This window comes from Artemia franciscana, chromosome 20 (genome assembly GCF_032884065.1).
Source record: "Artemia franciscana chromosome 20, ASM3288406v1, whole genome shotgun sequence".
In the NCBI taxonomy this organism is placed as follows: Eukaryota; Metazoa; Arthropoda; class Branchiopoda; order Anostraca; family Artemiidae; genus Artemia; species Artemia franciscana.
In genome coordinates, this window is record NC_088882.1 from 31,406,880 (window position 1) to 31,433,900 (window position 27,021).

The following is a 27,021-nucleotide window of genomic DNA, read 5'->3' on the forward strand; positions in this document are numbered from 1 at the left end:
GTATAACACCCAATAAGAACTCTGCATAGTTTTTGAGGGAGTAGAAATTTACAGACAACAATCCTTTCTGTGGTGATTAAGGGTTTTGGATATAGGGAAACCGCTACCAAGTCGGGTTCATCTCCATTGGAAACGTGAGTATCACTGCCTCCTTTACCACTGTAATTTCAAACAGCTGATGACTAGCGAAAGAAGAATAATTGTATTAAAGCAAAAAAATAGGCACAGTTAAAGCAAAAAAACAGGTAAAGCAGAAGAAAAAATGAGAACAAAAATAAGCCTTCTACTTTCTCCACTCCCCTTTCAGTAAAGTTGAGAATACTCTTCAAGTCTCAAATAGTAATTTTCATTTTTATTAAACATTCTAAGCTTTTGCTCGTTTTTGTTGTGATCTCTACCCACTGATGAAAGACACACAATTTGAAGTGTGGAAATTTGCTGAAATTTATCCACCAAAAGTTATATGTCCCCTCTGAAACAAGCAAATTTGCGACAATCCTGGGGCTGTAACTTGCATCAAAAGACACATATCATCGAATTCATTAGTATCTGATCTCTCCATTCATCGCGCTCCATTTATGGTACTACTTTTAACTTTTATTAGAGAAACATCCAAAATTGCTTAAAAAATAACGAAAATGTCCTCTTTTCCAAGACCTTCAGCCATCATTCGACGGAGTTTGAAGATAAAAAACCATGTACAACAAATTTCTAAAATGCAATTCGGAACGTAGATAGGGCAGAATCTCAGCAATGGAGTGATAACAACATTGTTATCTATCTGATATATTAAAACCATATGAGAACAGAACAATGACAACACAAGTTGCACAGGGGCGATAAAGTTTACTTTCAGAAGGAAAAAAAAATTTCCCATGCTGACCAAGGGTATGCATTGCGCTGGTACCGATTTCCGGGTTCAATGCTTTCGGCCGGTAGTGCAGTACATGGTTAGGGGCAAATCATTCGACGAAAAAAAGAAGAAAATAAGCTGACAAAAAATGAGTTTAAAAGATTCATTGAAAGGAATCTCAATGCTAGATGATTTATAAAAAATTAAATAATTAAAATTCTTTTCGGAACGTAGTAGCGCCATCTACATTTCTCGATTCATCCTAGTAATTTAGACCGATGGAAAGGTGATGCATTTCGTATTCTTGCTAGTTTAAAGGCTAAACATCTTCTACCCCATATAGCCAACACAGTAGTTAAGTCGAAGAAGAAAAACAAATTTGGCTAGGAACTTGCAGAACTAACTACTTCGGATCCGGGGCTTGTGATGGAAATTAAGTGAAATAAAAATCTTATTAGTGGCTTTTATTATATAGTAGGACTAAAAATTAAAAAAAGATGTTGCCGTTTCTTTAGTTATTTTTACCAAAAAATATGTAACTTGTTTGGAAATAAAATGATTGCGAAATTATATAATCAACTTAGTCAAATTCAATTCTAAAACAGTAAAAAAGAAGTGTTTGGGTTAGATAAATATGTATTTGCCCTTTTTATTGTTAAATCTTATGTAAGTCAAAATTTAGCTGCCAATTCTATGATTTTACGATGTAAAATGTGGATGCGGTCAAATTGGTTTTCGAAGGATTCATATAATTTATTTAGTATGAATATATAATATATTATGCAATGTAATAATATAATGCTTAGTATATGCAGTACAATACATATAATACAGCATAAACTAAATATATAATATGAAAGGAATCAATACTGAATTGAACAGGGGTAGCAAAATTTTAGTCAATGTGATTAGGAAATTTCTGAAACTCTCAGCCAATTCATAATATGAAAACAGTCATTCGGTGCTATACAACGAGTACCCGAGGCGAAGATTTCAACAGAATAATTACAATGAAAGTCAGCAGTGTATCGTACGCTCACAAGAAAATAAAACATTTTATTTATTTTTTTTTTCTATGCATAGAGTATAAGCGAGAATTTTTCGTTACAGAGACTCATACAGTCAATAGACTTCGGTAAAAGGTGACAAATCCGTGGTATGGCAAGTAAATCCTGTTTCGTCTCACGGCTGAAGGATAGAATTGAGGCTTTAATGTATCACAGAAAAATAAAACAATTTAAAGACTAATTCTTGTTCATGGAATTTGATCAGACATTTTCAGAAGCATGAAAATGAACATGTGTAAAATTGTGAATTGGCAGCTAATGAGTTTTGACTACTGGTACGGTAGTACTAAAGTCAGTATACTTGTATTTGTTATCAGAAGATGAAGACAAAACTATTAAAATGCTTAATACAAAAAGGACAGTAATTACGATATGTCGAAAAAAGACAATGACTTCTCAGGATATCTGAAAAGCTTACTGCCAACGATGTATCCAGAATTTTCGTTCGGGGAGGGGGGGGGGGTACAAAATTTCTTTAAAAACACATCAAAAATTTTGATTATATGTATTTTTGTTACAATTTTAAGAGTCGGACAAAAAATTCTGAACCGCCTCCTACCCCCTCTGTATGCGGCCTTTCTTATTTTTAAAAGGAATATACCCGAAAATTAAATTTACACGAAATATACAAATACCATTATATTTAGGGCATATCACTACCTATATCACCAGTTCGGCTGTCCAATCCCAAAACGGTGTATCGGCAATTTAATTTTAACAGGGGAGACTTGACAATTTCGTTTGAAAGCCGAAATTACGCGCATTTGGGAAAAAAAGTAAAAGAGTAGTACTTCCTACACGGTTTCTCATTTCACGTAGAGCTATGTTTTTCAAACCTTTGCAGATTTTCGAGATAATAGACTTTTTCTCTATTTACACTGTTTTTAAAAATGCGGTTTAGGAAGTTTCGTGCGGATACACTGTTTTAGACCATAAGAAATAAATGAAACTTTGGCTACTCCATTTTCTTCATGTACTAGTTATATTCAAAGAGTCAATATAATGAGACATCGACCAGTTTAACAAGGTCTGGGCTTAAGTCACACTTGAGCATTTCTAGCCAAAACTGCTTCAATAAAAACTGGGTCAAAGATTAACACTGATGATGGTGATGGCACAGTACACGGGTATGGTGAAAATTCAGGCTTATGATTGGTCCTTCAGATACATTGCTTTGGGCTAGTGATTGTTTTGAAACCATTTGATTGGTTTTGGAAAGTCATGTTAAACACCCGATAAACTGTACAATCGAAATGTGAACCCACGCAACCGGAGAAAAAGCAAATTCGCATCAATCAATTCAACACGAAAATTACAAAAGAGCCAATCAGAGTTTCCACTGATTATTTTGAGTCATTAGCAAACACACAATTTTTGTCTTGTGTAAAGGTTCAATCTTTTTATATATTTCTTTTTTTAGTTAGTAATTCATTTGTGAATCTTCTCTTAAAAGGCGATCAAACTGCTCTTGACTATCTAAGTACCAAAACAAAAGACAACCTTATAAAAACTTCTCTTGAATCTATTTGCATTGTTCCCAATAAAACAGAACTTACTTAAAAAAAAAGAAACTTGAAAAAATTCAAACATAACTCCTCTAAAGTAATATCAAATGCACTTAAAAGTAATTGAAAGGCACATAATCTCAAAAATCCGGCAAAACTCCGATTTTAGCAAATAAAAGAATGGAAACTAATTACCATTCTCGAAAGTGTATATGTTGAAGGGGGGGGGGTCGTAATATTGAATTTAAATCTTTTCTGGTACATGCGGATGGATCCTGTGGAGGATTCAAGAACTTGTTGGTGGGCCACATTTAAAAATTAGGAAAAACCTACATTTTGGCAAAATATTGTAAACGGCATAAAACTGATTGGCAGAAGGGAAATTGGTAAATGGAGGTCGTAGAAAAAATGGCGCGCTTCATAATTTTTTGACGCCCTTACTGAACGCAATAAAAATAAATTAAAAAGACCTACAAATCCCCCTCTCCATTGGGATGTTTTAAAAGAAGTTGAGGCCAATAAAGAGAACTGAAACCCATTTCAATACGAACGTAGCCAAATTGACAGATGAAGGAACTTACAAAAGCGCTAATTTATTTTAGCTCAGTGGTGCCGTTTCACAAAATAAAGGGGGAGGGGGTAAAAATGATTTTCTAAACATTAAGGGAAGCAGTTTTGCTGTTTTATTATGACAAAATGAATCGTATTTTTCTAAATCTTGGGGGAATGTAGTCAGTAACAACCCCATTGCCAGTAACAATATCAATGGCAGGGCTTCTATACCCCATCTAATAATAATAAGTAATAAAACTCGTATGGCTTTGAATTCCCCCTTTTACTGACATCTCTCTCCCTTTGACCCAAGAATATAATTTCATTTTCCCAAATCTAATTGCTAATAGTAAAGAAACTGCTAAGCGACAAATCTGACAAAGTTGTTAGAAAACTGAAATGCAAAAAATCAGGAACTAGGCTTCATCCGACGTTTCCGCCGCCTGAATTAGCTTCAGGAATAAAAGTCGTTAAGGGAACTCAGATTTAGGATCCGGGGAAACTGAACTCCAGTTTGTATCCCCACATCTGGGGAGTTTCTTGAAGCAGTTGCGAAGCCTAGGATAGTCAACCAGACAAACATCTTGTATGCTGTAGTATCTGCAATATAATATAAAGTTGAATGTAATCAGATAGATTTTGAATTTGCTGAAAGACCAAAGAGGTTAATCATAGGCAAAGCTCTAGTGTTGTCTATAGGAGAGTTTCTAAAAAAAAAAAAATTCTAAAAATTTTTCCTAAATTTTTTTCACAGCCACTTCACATGCTAGGGGTGGTCGCAGAAACTTCGGAGGGGACTCATTCAATCAAAAACTAGAAATTCTAATACATTTTAAAGAGTAAAAACTGATTGAAGTGATCAAAAGTGGTTCAACCAGCCTCCATGGTATTTTCAGCTCTTTTTAGTTCCCACCACATATATCCAGTCAAAATTTTGAAATAGCCATTTTGTTCAAAATAGTCCAAGAGTCAAATAACTGTTTTCTTGGGTATTAAGAGACCCTCCACAGCCTCTGGGGCGAGGGCTGTAAGCAGAGAAGTTATCGATGTTTATTTGTTGGTTTTGTTTTTGGGAAAGGGGTCGTCAAAATGGTCTGTGTAATATCTCAGTAACGGCAAGAGTATGTCAAACTTCAGGGGAATGTTGAATGGGATATTGAAATAAATCAAAAGACACTCACAAAGGGCTTATGAGAAATATTCAACAACCGCTAGTTTGAACTTTCAAGCAATTTTGAGAGGGGTGCTTACCTTAATCAAAATATATTATATGCATTCACGTTGTCAGAACTACATATTTTGCTACGACACTTGGCAAAAGGTCTTGTCAAAGACACCAATTAAAGAATTTAAAGAGTCAGAAAAATAGGGAACTGGATTATTCCTTTGTTATATTTTTCTTTTATTTCATGTTAATTTATTGTCATATTTTGAACATTCTAAAAGGATAATATTTTTCGAGTGTATTATTTATAAACTATTGTTGATTCAAGATTTAGTTCTAGAACCGTTCCAAACCTTGATTTTAAATTGAAAAAAAATTCACAGGAATAATTGTATTGAACGCAACCAGTAACAACGCTCCGATCAGCAAATGCAACTTAAGAATTTAAAACTAGAATCTAATATATTAATTCTTAAGGCAAAATCCTGAAAAACTGAACAAATATTAATTATGTGAACCAATAATAAAAATTTTAGCAACCAAAAACGAACAGAAATTAATTTAAAAAAGAAAATCCTAAAAAGAAGTTCTTCAAACAAAGACCAATAATAATTCAAACTTGAAATGACAGAAACTTATTGTAAAAGAACAATTGAAACACAAACCGAACCTACATTAAAAAAATCACATCAATCACAAAGGTAACAGGTACTAATGTAGATGAAAAACTAAATCCTAAAATCAGCAATAAAAAATACTCAAGTTAAACTAAAAACGAACAGAAATTACAACAAACGTGAGTTTGGCTACTACCAACCCCCCCCCCCCCAAGCAAAACCTTCTAAAATATATGTTTTCATTTCGCCTTAGTGAAAACAATTTTTCACTATACTAAACATAATGTTTATAACCATGACACTGAAAAAAAAAAACTGTAAAAGTAAAACCCTAGAATCGTTGAGGTTTCTAGGAATTGATATTAATATATATTAATCATAAACGGTTGGGGGATGGGGTTAAGTAGCCAAACTCCTGTTTGTAGTGATTCCTGCTTGTCTGAAGTTTAAATATGACTACTAACTTTGAAAAACGTCTTTTTCAGTTTTTTTTATATTTGATAATAAATAAAATCCTGGTTTTAGAAACGTAACTAATTCTAAATTTCAGAGGAGCTCATCTGTATTGTATTAGAAAGACGACAAATTTTGAAGATGCCACTACATGAGGATTGAAAGCCAAATTTTCTGATATATCTAAATCTGTCATTTTCATTCTTTTTTTTATTTCCTTTTGTCTATCCCAGGGGACTATTCCAATTAGAAGACAACACGAAAACTTAACTTCTGCAACGGGAACTTGAAGGTTCTACAGTTAAATGCTTAAAAGTATCAAATTATTTTACTTCTTTGAAGAAATATAAAGGATAATAAGAAATAAAATATTAAATTAAATTATTATATATATATTATATTAATTATATATATTAATTTATAATTAATGCATAAATAATTTATAATTTAAATATATATATATATATATATATATATATATATATATATATATATATATATAATTATTATACACACACACACATATATATATATATATATATATATATATATATATATATATATATATATATATATATATATATATATATATATATATATATATATATATATATTATATATTATAATATAATTTATAATTATAAATATAATTTATAATTAATGTTTATTAATTATTATATATATTAATTAAATAAAATTAAAATATAATGTTAAATATAAGTAAAATATAAATAATAAGGATATAAAGGATAAAGGATAATAAGAAAAACAACAACAATTTTAATACAAAAAAAAATGAACCGACAAGTATCTGATTCTTCCAGAAAGTTGTCCATTTTTCAATCTATAGGTTATTGAGGACAAAATTCAAAAGATCAGTAGTAGGATCAGAAGTGCAGTCCTATAAGGGGTACTTAATAGCCAAGTGTATACTATACTTTTTATAAGGAAAAATTTTAATATTGTGAAATCTTAAAATTATGTATGTATTTGTTTTTATTAGATAATCCAAACAGAGAATATCGCCGGTGTTGCTGGTTATTTGTCTGGGGTCTGGGGTCAGTGGAGTGACTGTGTTAGCTCAGCCAGAGTTGACCCTGCTCTAAATGGGTACCTGAAAAAATCTGGGAAAGGTAAACAGGAAGGGTGCACGAAAGCACAGGATGGCTGTCCTCCACCCCCCCTCCATTGTACTTCCTGGCTGAAGGGCCATGAAACGGAGATCAGAAACACCGGTAAGGACCGTACAGTCCAATGCCGTATTCTTCACCCTATAATCAATGGTCTTCGAATAGCCAATGAAACGTTACTATCATAATTAAGTTTATTTACTCTGCGTAAGAGAGAAAAAATAATACTCAGAAAGGGAACATTTTGATTAGATATAATTTGTTAGTAATACTGCGCACTGTAGTTTTGAAGGCACATAATGTGGGGTGAATGTCTATTCTCAAGAAAATACAATTTTACTTTATTTGATAAGGTTCTCATTAAACTCGTCCGTTTTTTTGCTATCCCCCCCCCTTCAAAAAAGAGTACATACCCGGTTCACGTAATAAGAAAATAGATTCTTTTTTTGTCAGAATCAACGATCCTACAATTACTATCGATTCTCCGCAACGATAAACGTTCAGATGCAAACACAGGGGTAAACCCTTTTCTTCTTCTATCCTACCCTCGTCTAAGCTTTCTAATTAATTAGCCGACGAAACTAGTAGAGCTATTCTAGGCACACGGTGTTCATCCAAATTAAGAATATGCCTGAATTACCTAGAGAATGGTATAGTAGAAATTAATTTGCATATGTTTCAGGGATTTATCATGTAGACGGAAAAATAGCAAGACAATAGGAGATGGCTTAGTTGACCGCAAATTCTTTTCGTTTTTAAAATCCCACAGGGGATTTATTTTAATCAAAACAGTCAAATACCTCCAAAAGTAATTTTGCTTTTAGTTTTACTGACGTTACTTAATGTGTATCTAAGGGCGATATGTTTATAGAATCTGCGACGTTTGACCCTGTTAATGTTTTTGTCTAGTTTTTTTTTTTTTTTTTTTTTTTTTTTTTTTTTTTTTTTTTTTTTTTTTTTTTTTTTTTTTTTTTTTTTTTTTTTTTTTTTTTTTTTTATTCTGGCTGAAAAACAAAATAAAAGTGTAAGTGGTCCTAACATATTTTATAACTACCTATTTTTGACTTAGAAAATTAAAATTTGCTGGGTGTATGAAGAACGAATTTCCTTCTAATTTTTAGTTTATTAGGATGTAAACGCATAAAAGATTATTTTTTAACTGTTATATATTTCAATATTATCATATTCTAATTGTTTCAAATATTTTCATTATTATATATATTGTCTATTTATGGTATATTTTTATATGAATCATTTCAGTCTTGATCAAATCTTGTAATGAATATTACCTGCCTTAAAACTAACCATTAATACTTCATAATAGCGATTGTCGCGAGTAACACTTTATCTCGAGTGCAAGCGTACCTCGCCTTTAAAAAATCTTTTATACACCCAACAGTAATAGCTTTCTTAAGAGTTGAGATCTGTTTTTGATCTTTAGTGAAAATCATAACTTCTTTGAACTAACCAAAGTTAAATAAAAGAGTAAAGAACTAGCTTACTTTTTAAATAAACTACTTGCTAATAGCTTGGTACTAGGAGCATCTATAAATGGAGGTCGGCTTGCAACAAAGTCTTGAACAACCTTGGGCGACTCCTGAAGGAACTCTTCTTTCTGCTTTCGATGGGGCATCCTAAAATTGCATAGTCACACATTAGTCATTATTTCCCTTTCATAAAATGAGTATTTTTTACGTTGGAGTTTTGACAAGTCCACCCTGTTTTGTCTCAAAGCTGAGGGATTGAAATGAAACTTTCAGGGAATGGCAAGTTGAAGTTTGTAGTGGGGCGAGGGAGGAGGCTATTTTCATCTGATCCTCATACGAGAGTGGACAAGCCACTGAACAGACACTAGTTAAAAGAGGTAAAGAGATAAACTACTGGGTTTTAAAAATGGAGATAATCGAACTTGGGCTCACTGATCTGTCTTATCTTAGAAGTTGGGGCGCTGACCGTGCAATCTGATATCCATTGGGGGCAGATTCCGAGTCTTAGTGCCACTGATTATTCGGTTTAGGACAGGAGGCGGTGGTCAGACTATGTAAGCTCAGCTTGATAGGCACCTCGAGTAAATTCGAGGGAAAAATACGGGAAGCGTCTGATGATTTGTCTCCAATCAAAACAGCACTCCCAGCCGAAGGCACAGAATCAGGAGAGTAGTCTATGTGTTCCATAGACCATTGGTCTACATGCGAAGAATGATCTTCTTAGATTTTGAGCTTCTGAACGACATTTGTAATGAATCTAGATCAAACTTGTGAACATTTCAAATATTTCGATGGCCTGGACTTGCTTGGAACTTCGTCTTTTAACGCCAACCCTACTCTCTCCCTGTGAGTTTTTTTCCTTATAAAAAGAATTCTATAACCTGAAAAGAACTGGAATGCACTTTTCAGTCAATTTTGTAGAATTTTTAACTTTGAAATTTGCTTTTTAAACTTTGATGCTAATCAAGGTAGCTTTAAGTAAATTTTTAAGTAAAATAGGTTCGAAATGATTATCACTTTATGAATTTTTAGAGCCGTAGAGCTCAAGCTCCTGAGTTCCGGTTTCACGCACCGATTTTGAAAGGTGATTCAAGCAGTAGGAAAAAAATTGTTTGCAGGTTCTCCTTATTCAGCCCAGTGAAACTCCAATGTATTTTCATCTACGGGTTACGAGCATGTGGGACACGGGCTCTGATAGACTCGAATACGGGTGTTTAAAAAGACAATTTGCACAACCTGCGTCCGCTTTCATGTTGGAAGTCAGGTGGCCAGAAAACGGGGCTCTGATCTTTGGCAAACGTTTAAAAAATTGGAATCTGTATTAGAAAAACTAGAACTAAAACCATTGCGCAATAGCCACTGAAGGCTTTTTTATGCAAGTCGTCCTGCAAGCTATGCTGCGCATTTTACTATAACTGACAAAACTGACAAAAGTATCAAAGTTAGAATTGATAATGATTTGGCCAATGTTGACAGGAAACTGAATTGAAGATAAATATATACGAGATTCCATAACTGAAATAGCGATAAGATGAAAATGCCACTTAATTACATTTATAATCTTATTCCAAATCTAATAATCAATTCACTCACAAATGCAGACCCCTTTGATTACCCCGTTTTTAACCCCATTGAATCAGTGAGATAAGTTTATTTTTGCTCACTTACAATACAAAAAAAATAAGCGGAGTGAACAAAGAGAAAAAAAATTATATATAAAGAAAAATAAACTTCTAAAAAAAAAAAAAATACAAAATATAAAATTAATCAAATAGCCTTGATAAATAATATTAAATGGCAGAAAATGAAGTAAACGGTTTAAAGTTCTCTTAAACGTATCGCACTCTATTGAATATACTACATCTAAAGGGTCAGGAATACAACATTTTTGCAAAATGAAACTATTCCTGTAATACAGCAGGAATCTTAATAAAAACTTTAGATAGCGACAAAACCCCGATCGGACCTTTAACTACTCCCATTGTAGACAGCGAACCCCAAAGTGGTGAAATATACAGTGCGTAAAGCGGAGCTAGAGCACAATATAGTTTAGCCAGTACACGTTTACTATAACTATACTTCAGTGCAGCAAGTTTAGCATAGCTGGCACGAAAACCTGATATGGCTTGTTCAATGGTAAGAATATGAGTACTATGCTTATCTGAACCATAAACAAGGCCAAGGTATTTCATCGAAGAAGACTCTATAATAGATTTACCTGCAATAATAACAGATAAAGAATATAAAACGTTACCTCGGGCATTATGAGCAGGACATTCAGTCTTAAGAGCATTAAAATTAGGTTCTAGGAGGTTATAACCAGAAATCAACGAATCGAGGTTTGCCTGTAAAGTAAAACGACCCGAACTGATAAGCAGGACATCATCTGCGTAGCGAATCAAACTAACATCACAAAAGTCACTGTAAATTTCACCATCGTAAAGGAGCCCAAATCCATCGTAACGGAGTCCTAGTTACAGTGGTCATAATAATATTAAACATGGTAGGGTCTTAAATAGAACCTTGCCTGAGTCCTCTAATAAGACGAACAGGCACAGTTAAAAGACATTTTTCAAGTTTAACCCTAACATAACTATGGCTAAACTAATATGAAAGCAACGCAACAATATGGGGCGTAACTCCAAAATCAATCAAAGTCAAAAATACTATTGATTGGACTACAGAATTGAATACTGCTAGTATATGTACACTACACAAACATACAGGAATTCCCAAATTCTCAGCATTAGCACGGACACGCTTCAGTAGGTGATGAGCAAACGCACCATTCAGATGCTAACGAAAACCAAACTGTTTATAATCTAGTACTCATTTACGTATCATTTCAGATGGGATAAGACTTTCTAGAACCTTGCTTAAAACACTAGAACAGTAATAGGATGAGAACTACTAAACAATTAGCATTTTTTCTTTTTTTTTAAATGTTCGTTATTGCACCAGAACCAAATGAATTAGGTACTTGACCTGTATCAATACATATTTGAAATAAAAGTGTCAGATGCTTAATCAGTAGTGCACTTGCATGGTGAGGGTGGTGGGGTGGGATACCATCTAAACCAGGAGCTATACGACTCAAAAGCCGGACTACGGATTACTGAATGTTTGTATATTTTTTCCACGTCCCGTTTGGATTTTTAAAAGCCTCAGCAGAGGCACACCTAGCTTCCATAGCTTTAAGATTACTGACACACTCAGTATATTGCTTTTTTGGCTCTCTGAAAAGCTTTAATAGAGGACCAGATCTTAGGTATATTGTTTTTTTTGGCTCTCTGAAAAGCTTTAACAGAAGACCAGATCTTAGGGTTATCACAATCACACAAAATGCAATACCACATTTTTGAACGTCTTTTAGCTGCACTTAAGCTGGGATCATGACAGCAACCGAACTTAAGTATACCTCTCTTCACTTTAGCTACTGGGATAGAGGCTGCCTCCCCACACTTCATAGCATGGACAATTTCAACAGCATCTATGTCAAGACTAATGCTATCACTTACACCATGAAGTAAAAGCTGGAACGGCATTTACATCACATTTACTTCACACGCTTTTACTTCACACGCTTATTACTTCACACACTTATTACATTTTCGTTAGTATCTCATCTAGCCTATCTTGGTGGCTTATCAACCTTTCCCCACTTTCTTATAGTAATACTGCGGGGTATTGGTCCTAGAAATAGGCAAATAATTTGTTTTAAATGACAAGCCGAGGTGATCGCTTAATGTGTGCTCAGAATCCACAGCAACATTTGAAGCAAGAGTAAAGTTAGAGACATCATGATGTATATCCGAAGGGCTACCTGAGTTATGTAAATATGTAAAAACATCACTTTTTCCACAAACCACCGCATCACTCGTCAGATATGAGTGTACGATTTCAGAATGGTTTTCATTCTTAGTTAGGTCACATTGGAAATGTCCATAGATTACGTGACGGGTAATACCTAAACTGGAGTTCAGTTAAATGGGGGCTTAACTCGTTTTGAAGCGAATCAGATCTCAGCTTGGATTGAGCTCATTTTGGTACAAATTCAGAAGCAAGCTCATGGATTTACTAGATCAAATTTAATCTATCGTATCATTTTCTATCATTTTCAATAGCACATGCCAATAAAATATAGTATTTCAACCAATGATCAGTTGAATGAAGTGAAATGAATGAATTATTGAATGAAATGAAATGGATGATTGAACCAGACAATAAACTTAGTATTTTAATGTCATTTGTATTTCAGTATTTTAATTCGAGTGAGATACTGATTTCAGTTGTTTCAGCTAAACTTCTATGATGGATTAAATGTTATCTTGAGAAATTTCTCATTTGCCAGTGTTGTCTTAATTTTTTCCCAACACTTTAGTAGCACATTTAAAAATATAACTCGGTCAGACTATACCTAAGAAAGACCTGGAATTACTGGAGGCTGCCGAAACCACAGACAAAAACGAGATAAACAACGGTTGAAGAGCACTGAGACCGAGATCTGGGACCATGAACTGAGACGAAGTAGCGCAACACTTGATCATGTGCCGGATCATAGCGTTGAAGCTATGATAAACCGTTGATAAACAACGGTTTATTCAACCGTTGATAAACGGTTTATCAACCGTTCAACCGTTGATAAACAACGGTTGAAGAGCACTGAGACCGAGATCTGAGACGATGAACTGAGACGAAGTAGCGCAACACTTAACCATATGCCGGATCATAGCGTTGAAGCTATGATAAACCGTTGATAAACAACGGTTTATTCAACCGTTGATAAACGGTTTATCAACCGTTCAACCGTTGATAAACAACGGTTGAAGAGCACTGAGACCGAGATCTGGGACGATGAACTGAGACGAAGTAGCGCAACACTTAACCATATGCCGGATCATAGCGCAAAGAAGAACCAGGCCAGGTGTCCAGATTAAGACCAGTTTGTCTTGATCAAGGAGTTTGTGGCATGAGTCAAAGGGAGTAAAAAGCAAAAAAAAATGAGTTAAAAAGAAACTAGGGAGCGTCAGCATCCGAGAGACAACTTAACTCAAGGTTCATGTTTAGAACAATAATTTCTTTCAGTTTTGATGGTTTTACTAATAGAAGCCTTGGAATTATAAATTCCAACATATACTAAATTTTTTGTAGTAAATTCCAAATTTTTGGTCAAACTAAAGCTGATACAAGTTCAAATTATATAAGTAGTAAGTAATAAAGACCAAAAATTTGTTGAGGTTTTACCAAAACGCCTTATGTCTCACTCGCAAAAATAGCCAAAAATCAGATTTCCTGATGCCAAAATGTACTAGCCACATTTTGGCTACCTAAAAAATTACCTGCATTACATCTTCACTGACTATCCCTCTTCATTTTACCGATCCTATTGACTTCAGGAAGTGCTTATTCAACTTTTGCTTAAAATTAGAAACAAACTATATTTATCAAAATATTTCAAATTATATTTTCAGTTTGATCATTGACAGGAGAAAAAATAAAACGTTACCAAAAATTTACCTTTGAAGGCTCAGATCGGGAAAAACTGGGAATTCAATATAACCAAGCAAAGTATTATCAACCGACGCTAATAAGGTCCATGAACCTGGTTCCAAATCTTCACTGAACTTTTTCTTTGTCCAAAGGACCTTAAAAGACAAAAATTTAAATTAATTCCTTGGTTGGAAAATCCATGTTTATAAATAAAAAAAACAGCAATAAAGAAAAATTAAACCTATAAATAATGTTACATTCCATCATAAAGGAAACTCTCTCCACAATATCACATTGAACCTATTTCCCACGGAAGATTGAAGGCCTGATAAGGAAAATACATTTTTTTTTTTTTTGTATTTTCGGATGCTCTTAATTGAGCAGCCGAAAAGTACACATTTGAAGGTAATTAAATGAAAAAAAACGGGTTACCGCTAGAGCAGCAACGCTCAAACTCTAGCCACGGCTTGAAGGCCTCGGTGAAGTTTTTTCAACTGAAAGTAAGGAGCAATATTAAAACCTAAAACGAACATCAATTTTTACGTTTATTAGGAGGTTCACCCCTTCGTCAATACCTAGCTCTGTAAGCTAAAGTTCGAATTATTCTGTATATGAAAGGGGCTGTCCCCTCCTCTACGGCCCGCTCTTTAGTCTAAAGTTTGTATTGTTTTGAAAAATAGAGTTGTGACAAAGAGTTGTCCCCTCCTCAACTCCCTACTCTTTACGCTAAAGTTTGTACTGTTTTGAAAAGCAGAGTTGTGTCAAAGAGTCAAACGCTAGCGTAAAGAGCAGGGCGTTGAAGAGGGGACAGCCCCTTTCATATACAGAATGATTTCAGTTCGTTTTAAGTTTTAATGTTGCTCCTTAGTTTCAATTAAAAAACTTGTTTTTTTATTTAATTTCTGAACGTTTTTGAATTAATGCATGTTTTTAATTTGGCTCACAGTACATGAATAATTAAAACGAAATTTGCGTATTAATTTTACTTTTTTAAACTAATAATAGCCTTAAAATAACCTAAGTTTGATTTTTGTTTCAGTTGTTTAAGAATGACTCCTGAATCGCAAAGGCTATTTAATTAGAATTATAGCCCTTTTTAAAAGTTGAAAAAGAAACTTTAGCGCAAGAGCGAGCAACTAAGGAGAGACAATTCATCTCAAATACGTAATATTTCTGTTCGGTTTCAGTTTTAATGTTGCTTCTTACTTTCAGTTGAAAAAACTTGTTTTTTCTTTAATGGTGATCGTTTTTTAAATAATGTCGAGAAATCCAGCTCCGTCTCCATGAAAAATTCCCTCCCCCCACGAGAAATTTCTCCCGCGTTACTTAAATTAGTGATATTTGCGGAACTAATTTTGAAAGGCATAGTAACAAAACGACTAAAGAGGTCGACACTATTTTTATGAAAATGAGAATCACAAGTTGAGCAATTCTCAAATTACTGAAATGAATGAAAGAAAATATCTTTAAAAGATGTACGTAATAATTTATGTTCGTTTTAAGTTTTCATGTTATTCCTTACTTTCAATTGGAAAAACAACTTTTTTTTTTAATTTGATAACAACCACAAGCCGAACACATACAACATTTTGGGTTTATTATCACACAAAAATCATAGTAATGAAGCTGCTTAAGGTAAAATTAAATGCTAAGATTGTCCGGGAAATAACACAAACAAATTATTGCTTATGTTGGCGATTATTTTACAAAATTCAAACTTTAGCGTAAAGATTGAGGTATTGACGAGGGGGTGAACTTCCTCGTATACGTAATATGAGGAAGTTCACTCCCTCGTCGATACCTCAGTCTTTACGCTAAAGTTCGAGCTTTGTTATAATTCTTTAAGAATGACCACTGAACCATAAAGGCCATTTAACTAGAATAAATAGCTCTTTTGAAAATACTAAAAATACTTTAGGATAAACGCCGAGGTATTGACGAGGGGACGAACCCCCTCACAAACGTAAAATTTCTGTTTGTTTTAAGTTTTAATTTTACTCCTTACTTTCAGTTGAAAAAACTTGTCTTTTTAATTTAATTTCTAATCGTTCTTTAAATAATGTTGGGATATATCTTCCCCCATGAAAAAGATCTTCCCACGTAACCCAATCCCCCCTAGAAAAAATCGGTTGAGCTTAATTGGGGCTTAGTCTGGGATTGAATTAAAGAGGGTCAAGATGCTAGGGATTGGGTTGAACGAGGGCTGGGTTTGAGAGGGTTTGAAGGGTCAAGATGCATGGGATTGGGATTGGGTTGAACGAGGGTTGGGTTTGAGGGGTTGAGTTCGGCGGGGACATTTTCATTTAATGAACAAAGTATTTTATCTAAATAAGGTGTTTTTTTGTATTACTTGTCGCAAAAATTTTAGACACAGATTGGCAGTAATTAAAAAACCGCCAAATATGTAGCTACGGTGGCACCAATACGCAAGTCCCAAGCTAATCTTTCTAGAAAAAGTAACAAAAGCTATTAAAGGTCCTATGTCAGGTGACGTTATTTTCTCAAATTTCACCTTCCCTCACTGATGGTTCGACATGCATATTTGTAAAAACATGAATAACAAACACAACAAAAGGTAATATTTTATTTGAGGATTAAGATTGAGGAACAGTGCTCTAGCATACTTCCCGGTAAGTGTCTTCTTCTTTTCTTTAATCCAGTCTATCCAAAGTCAATCACAACGACTCGATTCGTGACTAATAACAAAACCAAGAGTACTGAAAACAAGGGACAAATTTGAACCCCTCGAGTTAAATAATAAGGAAAGAGCAAACCGGGGAGTCTAGTAAATAAGAAGATGAGTAAATGAGTTTCCATACAAATAAAAACATTCCTAGTCAAAAACAGATGGTTAGGATTTAGATTACGTATCAGTTCTGTTAACATCACGTATTATCATTATCTTTATTGATTATCTTTTTATTGATTATCATTATCTTTATTGATCTTTTTTTTTACAAGACCCGTGGGATGACGGCACGAACTTACAACTTGTGACTTCCCATCTTTGAATGGGTATTTTAGACAGGAAAAACAATTGTACAATTGCTCTAATCTCGATTATCGTTTTTGGTAAAAATAAACGATACAGGATTTTAGGCACTACAGATATGTATATCTGTGGATTTTTGGCTAAAACAAAAGTTGTAAGATGTTTTATGCAAAACTGGATTTAGAAAACTGCAAAACTGGAAAAACTGGAAAAAAAAGAAAATTGGATTTTTGGCTCTAAATATCATGGCGATTCTAGGCCTCGGCGGGGGGGGGGGTGAGGCTAACCCCCACCAGTTTTTTTAACGTCTGACATTAAGCTCCTTTCATTGTATGGTTTTACGCTCCTATTAAGGTTCTTGATTAACTAAAAAATTGCCAAAATTGAAATTTGTGGATACCTTGCCCCCCCTCCAGTTTACGAGGCCTGAAACCGTCACTGCACCAGACGTGTACACAAATGTTTGTGAAAAGCAACCGAATGTAAACTGGAAGCACAGCAAATGAGATGTCCCAATGAGCACGCTACTCCTCCAAACCTGCCTCTCTAGACGCAAAACAAGTTCATGAAGTTCACGAAGGATGATAATCGTTCAAAACAAAGTTAAATATCGTTTAAAAAATCAACATGTTCGACATTTCAAAAATCGATTTATCCAAAAATCTTTCGGTTTGGCCAGCCATCTAAGTTTAAACAAAAAGAAGGTCGTCCCCAAAAAGACCAGGAAGGAGTCACACGAAAGGATTCGAAGGACATTGGAATTTGATGAGAGTGAGTAAAGAGAGGGGCTTTGAAAAGATTCAGGCAGAGGAGGAACGTCCACAGCTGTAACAACCGTTGACAGTTTACTGGCTATTTCTTTATTCTTAGCTAAGAAACGTTGTTAAATATTTTATACATTAAGACCCAATCTACGATGTTCACACATTCGATTGTTATTTAAACCGTCTCTGAACTTATCCTGCCAGTTTTTAATTCGCTAAAAATATAATCAATAAGGTTAACCTCCTGCGAGTCGATATTTATTTATGGAGTATTGGTATTGATTAAAGGGGGTCAATATAACTGAGAGCTAAATTAAAATCCTAATGAGAAAAATTAACGATACTAATTACGATACCTCACAATCGGGATCTCCCCAAGTCTCTGTTAAACAATCGCCAGTTTGTACTGTTATGCTCGATGCTAAGCTGGGGAAGGAATGGACCATACATACAACCAAATGGGTATTCCTTATCTTTACTCCAAAAACTTACTTATTCGTCAAAGCCTAATTTCTTTAAGAATGGGTAGCAAAACCGACTTAGTCATTATTTTTTTGTGTGTAAGTGAGTGTGTTATAATGATAAGTTTTATTCTTAAAAAATTTTATCTTTAGGCTGCTCTAACAGCATCCTAAGGATAAAAATTTGCTCGGTACAAGAACCCCCGGCTCAAGGCCAGCTTGTTCTTTCCTCATTCCCTCTTCTTGGGTCTGTATGAAACTCTTGAGAAGGAGAATGTCAAACAGCTTTGCCACAATATCAACGAGAGTCGCAGACAGGTCCATTATGATCTGCCCGTCCTTCAGGCAAATCCTCTCAGAGACTTGTTGCTTCCTCCCAGTGGCCTGTTTCAGCAATTGATAGGGGTTGTAGGAGTCATGTGCCTTAGATGCAGCCTCCATGGAATCAGCCATTTCTGCCCACTAATTTTACCTCTTTATTCTGGAAGATTTCTTAACTTCTGCTCGTCAGTTCTGACGTTCTGTTTCAGAGCAAGACGATCGACACTTGTCGGGTACCTTAATGATTTCTTGGCTGGTTCAGCATTTCCTTTTGGTTTTGACGTACCAAGCACTTCTTTTCAATGGCTCTTACATTGTTGCAACAAACTGCTTCCACTTTCACTCAACAGAATTATCAAGAAGCTCCAAAACGTTTCCTTCATCATTGACAGAGGACAAGAAGCTGAACCTGTTTGACAAGGGCAGGTGGAACATAGCCTTGGTTCGAGAGTTATCCCACCCCGCGACATATTTCTGAAGGTGTATACGACTTCCACGCTTGGTAGATATCCGAAGCTGAATTCTGTTGATTATCAGCTTTAGATCAGAACTGGACTTGGAGTCTGTGTTAGCACCAAGACATGAGCGGGAATCCAGCACAGAACTTTTGAAAATAGACTTGACCAGTACATAGTTTGTCTGGGCTGGTAACTCCATCGTTGGAGCATCACGTGATCAAATTACTTTTTCTTGTGCTGGAACATTTCATTGCAGACGACCAAATTCCTATCTAGAGCGAGACCAATGAGCCTTTCACCTGTGTCGCAACGGGTTCCTTGGCCGAAAGCGCTAACTACAAATCAAATGCAGTCATCCTTTGGTTCAACTCTGGAATTCCAATCTCCAGCAAGAACAAAAACTATCGGGACGGAACTTGCGTCAGAGGTCGTTTCAGGCCATTATAAAACGTAGAATTCGCTTCATCCGTTACATTTAAGGCCGGGGCGTAGGCAGAGATGATTTAAGATTAGTCTTCCACCCTCTAAACTTTACTCAAGCTACTCTTGGAGATACCCAGAGATACGCCGTAACATTGCTTGGAATACTGATGTTTGGCATAATCACAGATATTTTGTGCAGATTTACTTCACCAGCATGTAACCAGCATGCTGGCGCTTTCTATGTATATGCCTAGCACTTAATATTGATGCTACTTCCACTTTTCCGCTGTGGTGAGGCCAAAATTTAGGATTCTCCTCGGTAGATTAGAAACCAAATTTCTACCAAGCCTAACTTCAGGTCTTTGGACAGAATTTTCTTTTATAAAAAATAAATAAATTTTACACTTTATAATAATTGTAAATTTGGGTTTTTCTGTCGTCCTTTTGTCATATCATCTTATACGTTATAAAATTCCCTAGAGAGCTTCTCAAGCTAGATTGATAATTCTCTTTAGAGAGCACTCTTTAGAGAGCTTCTCAAGATACATTGGTAATTCTGCTCTGATAAAATTGGTAATTATTATTATCATTATTATTTATTGGAAAACCCTTTATACAAAAAAAAGCAAAAGACGGAGCCATAAACGAAAGAAAAAAAGAAAGAAAAGAAGACGTACACACTGAGCGCAAAGACAAACAGTTAAAAAAAAACATCTTAACTACTGGGCCAATACCGGTGACCCGGGATGGTTCAACTTCGGCAAACAGGAATCATAAGCACGAAAAAGCCATGAATTAGTAACAGAATTTAAAACTACCACACGATATAAGGTCACAACACAGACATACACAAATACAAAGTTTTGAACGAGACGGACCAAAAATGACAGAGAGAAATATGATGTTATTTAAGGATGTAACATGAATGTAGTCTTTTATATGCAGTATTTTTTACACGACGTCATTACAATACTGATATATAAGTATGACGTCTCTCTCGTGAATCTTCTTTTTCCAAAATCAAAGAATCTTATTCAATTTTTATTAACTCGTGATCTAAATTTTTTTCTCTTGCTAAATTTTTCTGTGTGTCTTAATTAGTTAAATAGAAAAAAGAAAACAGATTCTCATAGAGAAGAGGAACAAGAAAGGAATGAGTTCACGGGAAAATGATAAATCACAAAAATTATATTTATCCAATAAATAATTGAACTCTCGAAACTCAGCGACAAACTGGAAAAAAAAACATAATTGTTTGTATCTATCAAAACTGATCAAAATGTTGAACAATTTTTAACTCGTAAAAGCATAAAACGCACCCTATAGTGGGTAGTGGTGTCCCATGTACATGTTAGAAATTTTACACTGGAAGGACCCAGGGAAGGACCAAGGAAGGAAACCCAGCGTTATAGCATAAATAATATAGTGGAAATTGTACATATGGCTTGAATTAAAGTATTTACCTTTTCTGTTGAATTCGCTTCGACGAGCAAAATTTCGTTTAAAGCGATTGCGCCTCCTGGATCCAACCAGTAGAATGTAACATTTGCTGCCGAGTCTGAAGGTGTCCACTTGTGTTCTATGTAGAAATCACTCAGCGCTCCTAACGAGAGCGAAGGGTTACGAAACACTCGCTCCTTGACGTCATAATCTGGACCCACTCTCAGATTCTGAAAATCCATTTATATTTAAATCAAATATTATTTGTTTTCTCAATACTAAGGGCAAAACTGCCAACAGAGGAGAGGGGTGCAGAAAAGACCTTTAGACTATTAGTAAGAAAATTCAAATAAAATATCGTGAATAATGGTCTCATTTTTATTTCCAGGCTAATAACGTGCTTCACAGGTTTTTAGTCGTAATCAGAATCTCTGGCCTTCAACTAAGGAAAATATTAATGCTTTCGTTCAGTTGACCGACTTTATATGGATATAATATACGGATAACAGTACCGAGTTACAGAAAGTCCAAGTTTACTCATTAGACAAATGTTCATAAAGCTTTTTTAGGATTAATTTTACTAAATAAAAATCATGCTATGCCACTGTCAACCAATGATTATAGCCCTAAATTTTCCAGGTACTGATTTAGAGCTGGACCCTTTGTCCCAATCTTTTCAAAGCTTCCCACTTCCTCTCATTTAAAAAGTTTCGATTTCCTTTAAATTCTTCCGGGTAACTTATTCCCACCCCATTCTGGGACCACATTCTTTTAGTTTGGCCTTTGGCCAATCTCTCGTCCTTTCACCGACAAAATGTGTCCCTAGCCAATTCAAACTTCTCGCCAATACAGCCTTAGAAAGTCGAATAAAACAAAACTTTTCGTAGAGCTTGTGGTAAGGTCAGTCAAAACGGTGCAATTTTTAGGGCTCCTCTGGGGTTGAAAAATATAATATACTTGACTATCAATTAGTGGATTTGGAAAGGACATTAAAATACACATTGAATGGTATGATCATCTACAAAAAAAAATCATTCGAGAAATAGAAAATCTATCCTTCTTTGCTTCCATCATTTCCATGCAGCGCGACTTGTTATATTTAAGTTGCACCTGTTGATTCAAAGAGCTTACAAAAAACTAGTGCATAAAGAGAAGAAAAAAGAAGAAAGTAGAAACCACAAAAGTAGTAACCTAAAAGTTAAATCTAGTGATTCAAAGAATCGATCACAGGTAGTCCATAAAAAGTAGGAAGCAGAATTCAGTAGAAACCAGAAGAGTAGAAACCCAGACATACGAGAAGAGTACGAAGTAGAAGCCAGTAGAGATCAAAAGAGTAGAGATCAAAATATTGCATCTGGTGATTCAGAGATTCAATAACAGACATTACATAAAGAGTAAGAGGCAAAAGCCAGTAGAAACCAAAAGAGTAGAAACCAAGACGTTGTATTTGATGATTCGAAGAGTCGACAAAAGGTAGTGCATAAAGAATAGGAAGCAGAAGCCAGTAGAAACCAGAAGAGTAGTAACCAAAAAGTTGCATCTAGAGATTCAAAGAATCAATAACAGGTAGTCTTTAAAAAGTAGGAAGCAGAAGCCATTAGCAACCGGAGGAGTCAAAAGCAAGACGCTGTACCTGGCGATTCAAAGAGCCAAAAAAAGGTCCATATAGAGTACAAAGCAGAAGCCAGTAGAAATTAGAAGAGTAGTAACCCAAAGTTGCATCTAGTGATTCAAAGAATCAGTTACAGATAGTCCATAAAAAGTAGGGAGCAGAAGCCAGTAGAAACCAAGACGTACGAGAAGAGTACGAAGGAGAAGCCAGTAGAAATCAGAAGAGTAGAGACCAAAATGTTGCATCTAATTCAGAGATTCAATAACACACAGTGTATAAAGAGTAGGAGGCGAAAGCCAGTAGAAACCAAAAGAGTAGAAACCAAAACGTTGTATCTGGTGTTTCAAAGAGTCAACAAAAGGCAGTACATAAAGGTTAGAAAGCAGAAGACAGTAGTAACCAGAAACCCAAAAGACGGATCTGGTGATTCAATGAGTCAACAAAAAGTAGTACACGAAGCCAGAAACAATGAATTTGCACATGATAATACAAATAGTCAACAACGGGTCAACAAATAGTAGAAACAGTAAAAAAAAAAATATTTTCATATAAATTACTTTGTGTTAGATGCACCTTTATGTCAGACCCAAAAAGTCCCCATTTTTCAAATTAGTTTTAAAGGCATGAATATTTCCCCGACTGATTATTTCACCAAGAGGGCATCTAATGGTCTCATATTTAGTTGATACGAGGTAGGGGAGAGTCCAACAATGACTGAAACGCAATGCCCTAAGATTCAAAGATTCAGATACTCTGACTGAAAGATTTCAAAACATACTTTTACTCAATAGATATCGATTAAAGTATTTAATTCTGGTAAAATACACGATTTTTCACAATTTGTGTCATTTAAAATATATGATTGACAGTTTATTCATATTGCTTCAGGGAGTTGTTACGAAAAATCACAACTATTTATTACTCGAGTTAAAATACTTTCCATATATTTTACACCACTTGTAGTTACAGGTATGCGACATATTCAAATGACGTTTTATTCTATCGTACGCCATAGCACATACAGTGCAACGCTACGCTGTACTGAATCAACTCAGCTGAATCAAAGTTCAATAGTCACAACGTCCCATTTACTTCATTCACAGAATAGAACACAAAAGATATTTTTATGTACGACATATCGAAATGACGTTTTATTATACCGTACGCCACAGCACATACGGTGCAACGTTACGCCGTACTGAATCAGCTCGGCTAAAACAAAATTGAATGGTTAAATGTTGTCCCATTTACTTCATACACAGAAGAGATCAGAAAAGATATTTTTGTGAACGAAATATCCAAATGACGTTTTATTACACCAATTACTGCAGTACATACAGAACAACACTCCGCCGTACTGAATCAACGCTACTAAATCAACATTCAATGGTCAAATGTGCAACGTCCCATTTACTTCATACACAGAAGAGATCACAAAAGATATTTTTGTGTACGACATATCAAAATGACGTTCTATTACACCAATGGCCGCAATACATGCTGTGCAACACTACGCCGTACTGAATCAGCGCTATGACATATTCAAATAACGTTTTTTTTTTGCCGCAGCACATGCAGTGCAATGCTACGCCATACAACATTTACCGATTAATCTCAATATTGACTTCATACACAGAATACCGTATGCTGCAGTACATACATTGAAACGCTACGCCGTACTGAATCAGGTCAGATGAATCAAAATTAAATGGTCTAATGTGCAACGCCCAGTTTACTTTATACACAAAAAAGATCACAAAAGATATTTTTATGTATGAGATATCCAAATGACGTTTTATTATACCGTATGCTGCAGTATATACAGTGCAACGCTACGCCGTACTGAATCAGCGCTACGACACATTCAAATAACGTTTTTTTGCTGCAGCACACGCAGTGCAATGTTACGCCGTACAATGTTTACCGATTTATCTCTCTGAAATCCCTGGGCAAATTACTATTCCCCATAAAAACTTCAAACATTGTTTTCAATCATTTAAAATCTCTTGTCTGGACGACAATAAAACAACCTTGAACACTTAAAATATTATTGCCTATATAACTAATAACTGTACGTAGCTATAACCTATCACTAATCCTTAGCTCTGAAATCTACCGCATGATGTCGTAAAACAGGTAAACGAAGTCCTCCATGCGTCCGTGAACTTGTCATTATAGAGACTACACAGAGTCAGTAATTTCCATTTAAATGACAGATCTTGTTAAAGTTTTGGTCAGTTTATTTAAGGATTTTCTAGGATTCCCTATAGATCGAGTTTACGATAACTTAATAAAAAGAAAATCAACTATTATTTTTAACTATGTTAAAACAAGATCGGTTCAACGGTTTGAATAAAATCAGGTCAGTTCATAGGTTAAATTTACAGTAATAATAACACAAATAATAATCATAATATCTTTCCTTTGGTCCATGCCAAAATATTTTGTCGCTTTTCCGCTTTTTTTCCTACAGGCTGAAAATTTACCTTATTTATTGGATTCTTAACTATTTCGATACTATTTCTCTGTAAAACGTAAAATTTATATTATATAGGTTAAAAATTCCAACTGCTGTTATTCATCTTATTAAAAAATAACGGCAAATCATCGATTCATTCAGGGAATAACAATACAAAAATACCTTCCTGGCTATTGAAAGTAATTAAGTCTGACCATTTGCGGTTTCCGTTTTATTTTATTTTTTCAATGATTTCTTTTTTCAACTTTCTTCATTGTTTTTTTTCACTTTGCGTACTTTAATATTGCAGGATTTTTTTTCCTTAAGAAAAAACATCTCTCAATATTTCTTTATGGAAAAACACATCTCTGTGTTCAGAGATGGACGCACAAACCATATGGGTTATTTCCAAATTTACAATTTGTATTATTTGATGATAAGTTTTTTCTTTTCCTTGTAAAGAAAAAAAAACAACCCTCCCATCAAGATGGAATGAAAATATTTGATTATTCGACGTTTCAATAAAATGCAGAATGGATTCGTCATGCTTCCTTACTGAAAAATAATACCAAGTAAAAAAAAAAGAAACGATAAGTATAGTCTTAGGCATTACCTGGCTTATTCATGGATATCCAGGGAAGTGAAAAATACAGGGAAAGTGATATCCAGGGAAGCCCTGGATATCCGGGGCTTGTTATTTATAGGGCAAATATTAGACACAAATTAAAGAGATATACGATTTGATTCCCAACTTATTTTTATTTTCAAATATAATAGACCTAATCCCTGATGTGTTAGCCTGATAAATGCATATTTACTTTTTCTTATATTAGGAGGATTGCCCCCTCCTCAATGCCTTGTTCTTCGTTCTAAAGTTCTTTAGTACTTTTAAAAGAACTTCTTACTCTAATTAAACGCCCCTTGTGTTTCAGGAGTCATTCTAAAAGAAACGGGACAAAAAGTCAAACTAGCGTAGAAACCCAGGTATCGAAGAGGGGGCAATCCCCCTAATATACAAAATAATTTTTCTTCATTTTAAGTTTTAATGTTGCTCCTTAATTTAAGTGGAAAAAAACTTTCGTTTTTTTATTTCTGATGGTCGACCAATTAATGCCAGGAAATCAAGCTTCCATCCATGGAAAATTCCCTTACACACACAGAATTCGTCAAAGTAAAGCTATTCTCACGTAAAATACCCCCCCCCCAATCGACAGGAAAATACCCATCGGACAGTTCCATCCTGAAAATACTCTAAGAAATTAATCGTGAACGCTTTCAAATCCTGTCAGAAGTTCACCTCTCTGGGAATTTTATCTAGGAAATGCCACCACCCCAGTGCATTAATTTACGTCAGAATCGCAGAAATAACTCTCGATTTTTACCGTGAAAGGATTAGAGAATAATCCTTTGTATAAACTGGTAACCTCTTCTTTTCCAATCGAAAAAGGCCACTGGCCTTAAAAAGGCCACTGGAACTTTTAATTTCCGTTCGAATGAGCCCTCTGCCGATCTTCTTGGACAATTGGTTCCATACGATTCCCTTTATATCACCATACTTGCGTAACTTACAACCTTTTCCTCAGGGACTATGGAAGGTCATATTATCACCAAAAGCATAGTTATTAGACCTTTAAACTATGCTGAAAAAAGATCGGTTCTAACTGTTGGTCGGACGACATTGAGGGAGAAGACTCTGGGGGAAGGGGACAAGCTGTCCCTCTCTCCCTAGCTGCCCCCCAAAAATAAACAAACAAATAAACACACATCTGTGAT

At 34.9% G+C, this 27,021-nt stretch overlaps 1 protein-coding gene across 2 annotated transcripts in view; it reads right to left on the reverse strand.

Annotated features, from left to right (window-relative positions):
• Positions 1-3,640: 3,640 nt before the first annotated feature.
• The window catches only part of LOC136040115 (xylosyltransferase oxt-like), a 58,068-nt gene continuing 34,687 nt past the window's right edge, over positions 3,641-27,021 (reverse strand). For both annotated transcript variants that reach the window (XM_065724209.1, XM_065724210.1), the window contains exons 10-13: positions 21,202-21,408; positions 14,347-14,474; positions 8,845-8,976; positions 3,641-4,577 (exon numbers count right to left, since the gene is read on the reverse strand). In XM_065724209.1, coding sequence (XP_065580281.1) covers positions 4,448-4,577; positions 8,845-8,976; positions 14,347-14,474; positions 21,202-21,408 — 597 coding nt within the window. In that variant the 3' untranslated portion in view covers positions 3,641-4,447. The remainder of the gene's footprint in view (positions 4,578-8,844; positions 8,977-14,346; positions 14,475-21,201; positions 21,409-27,021) is intronic.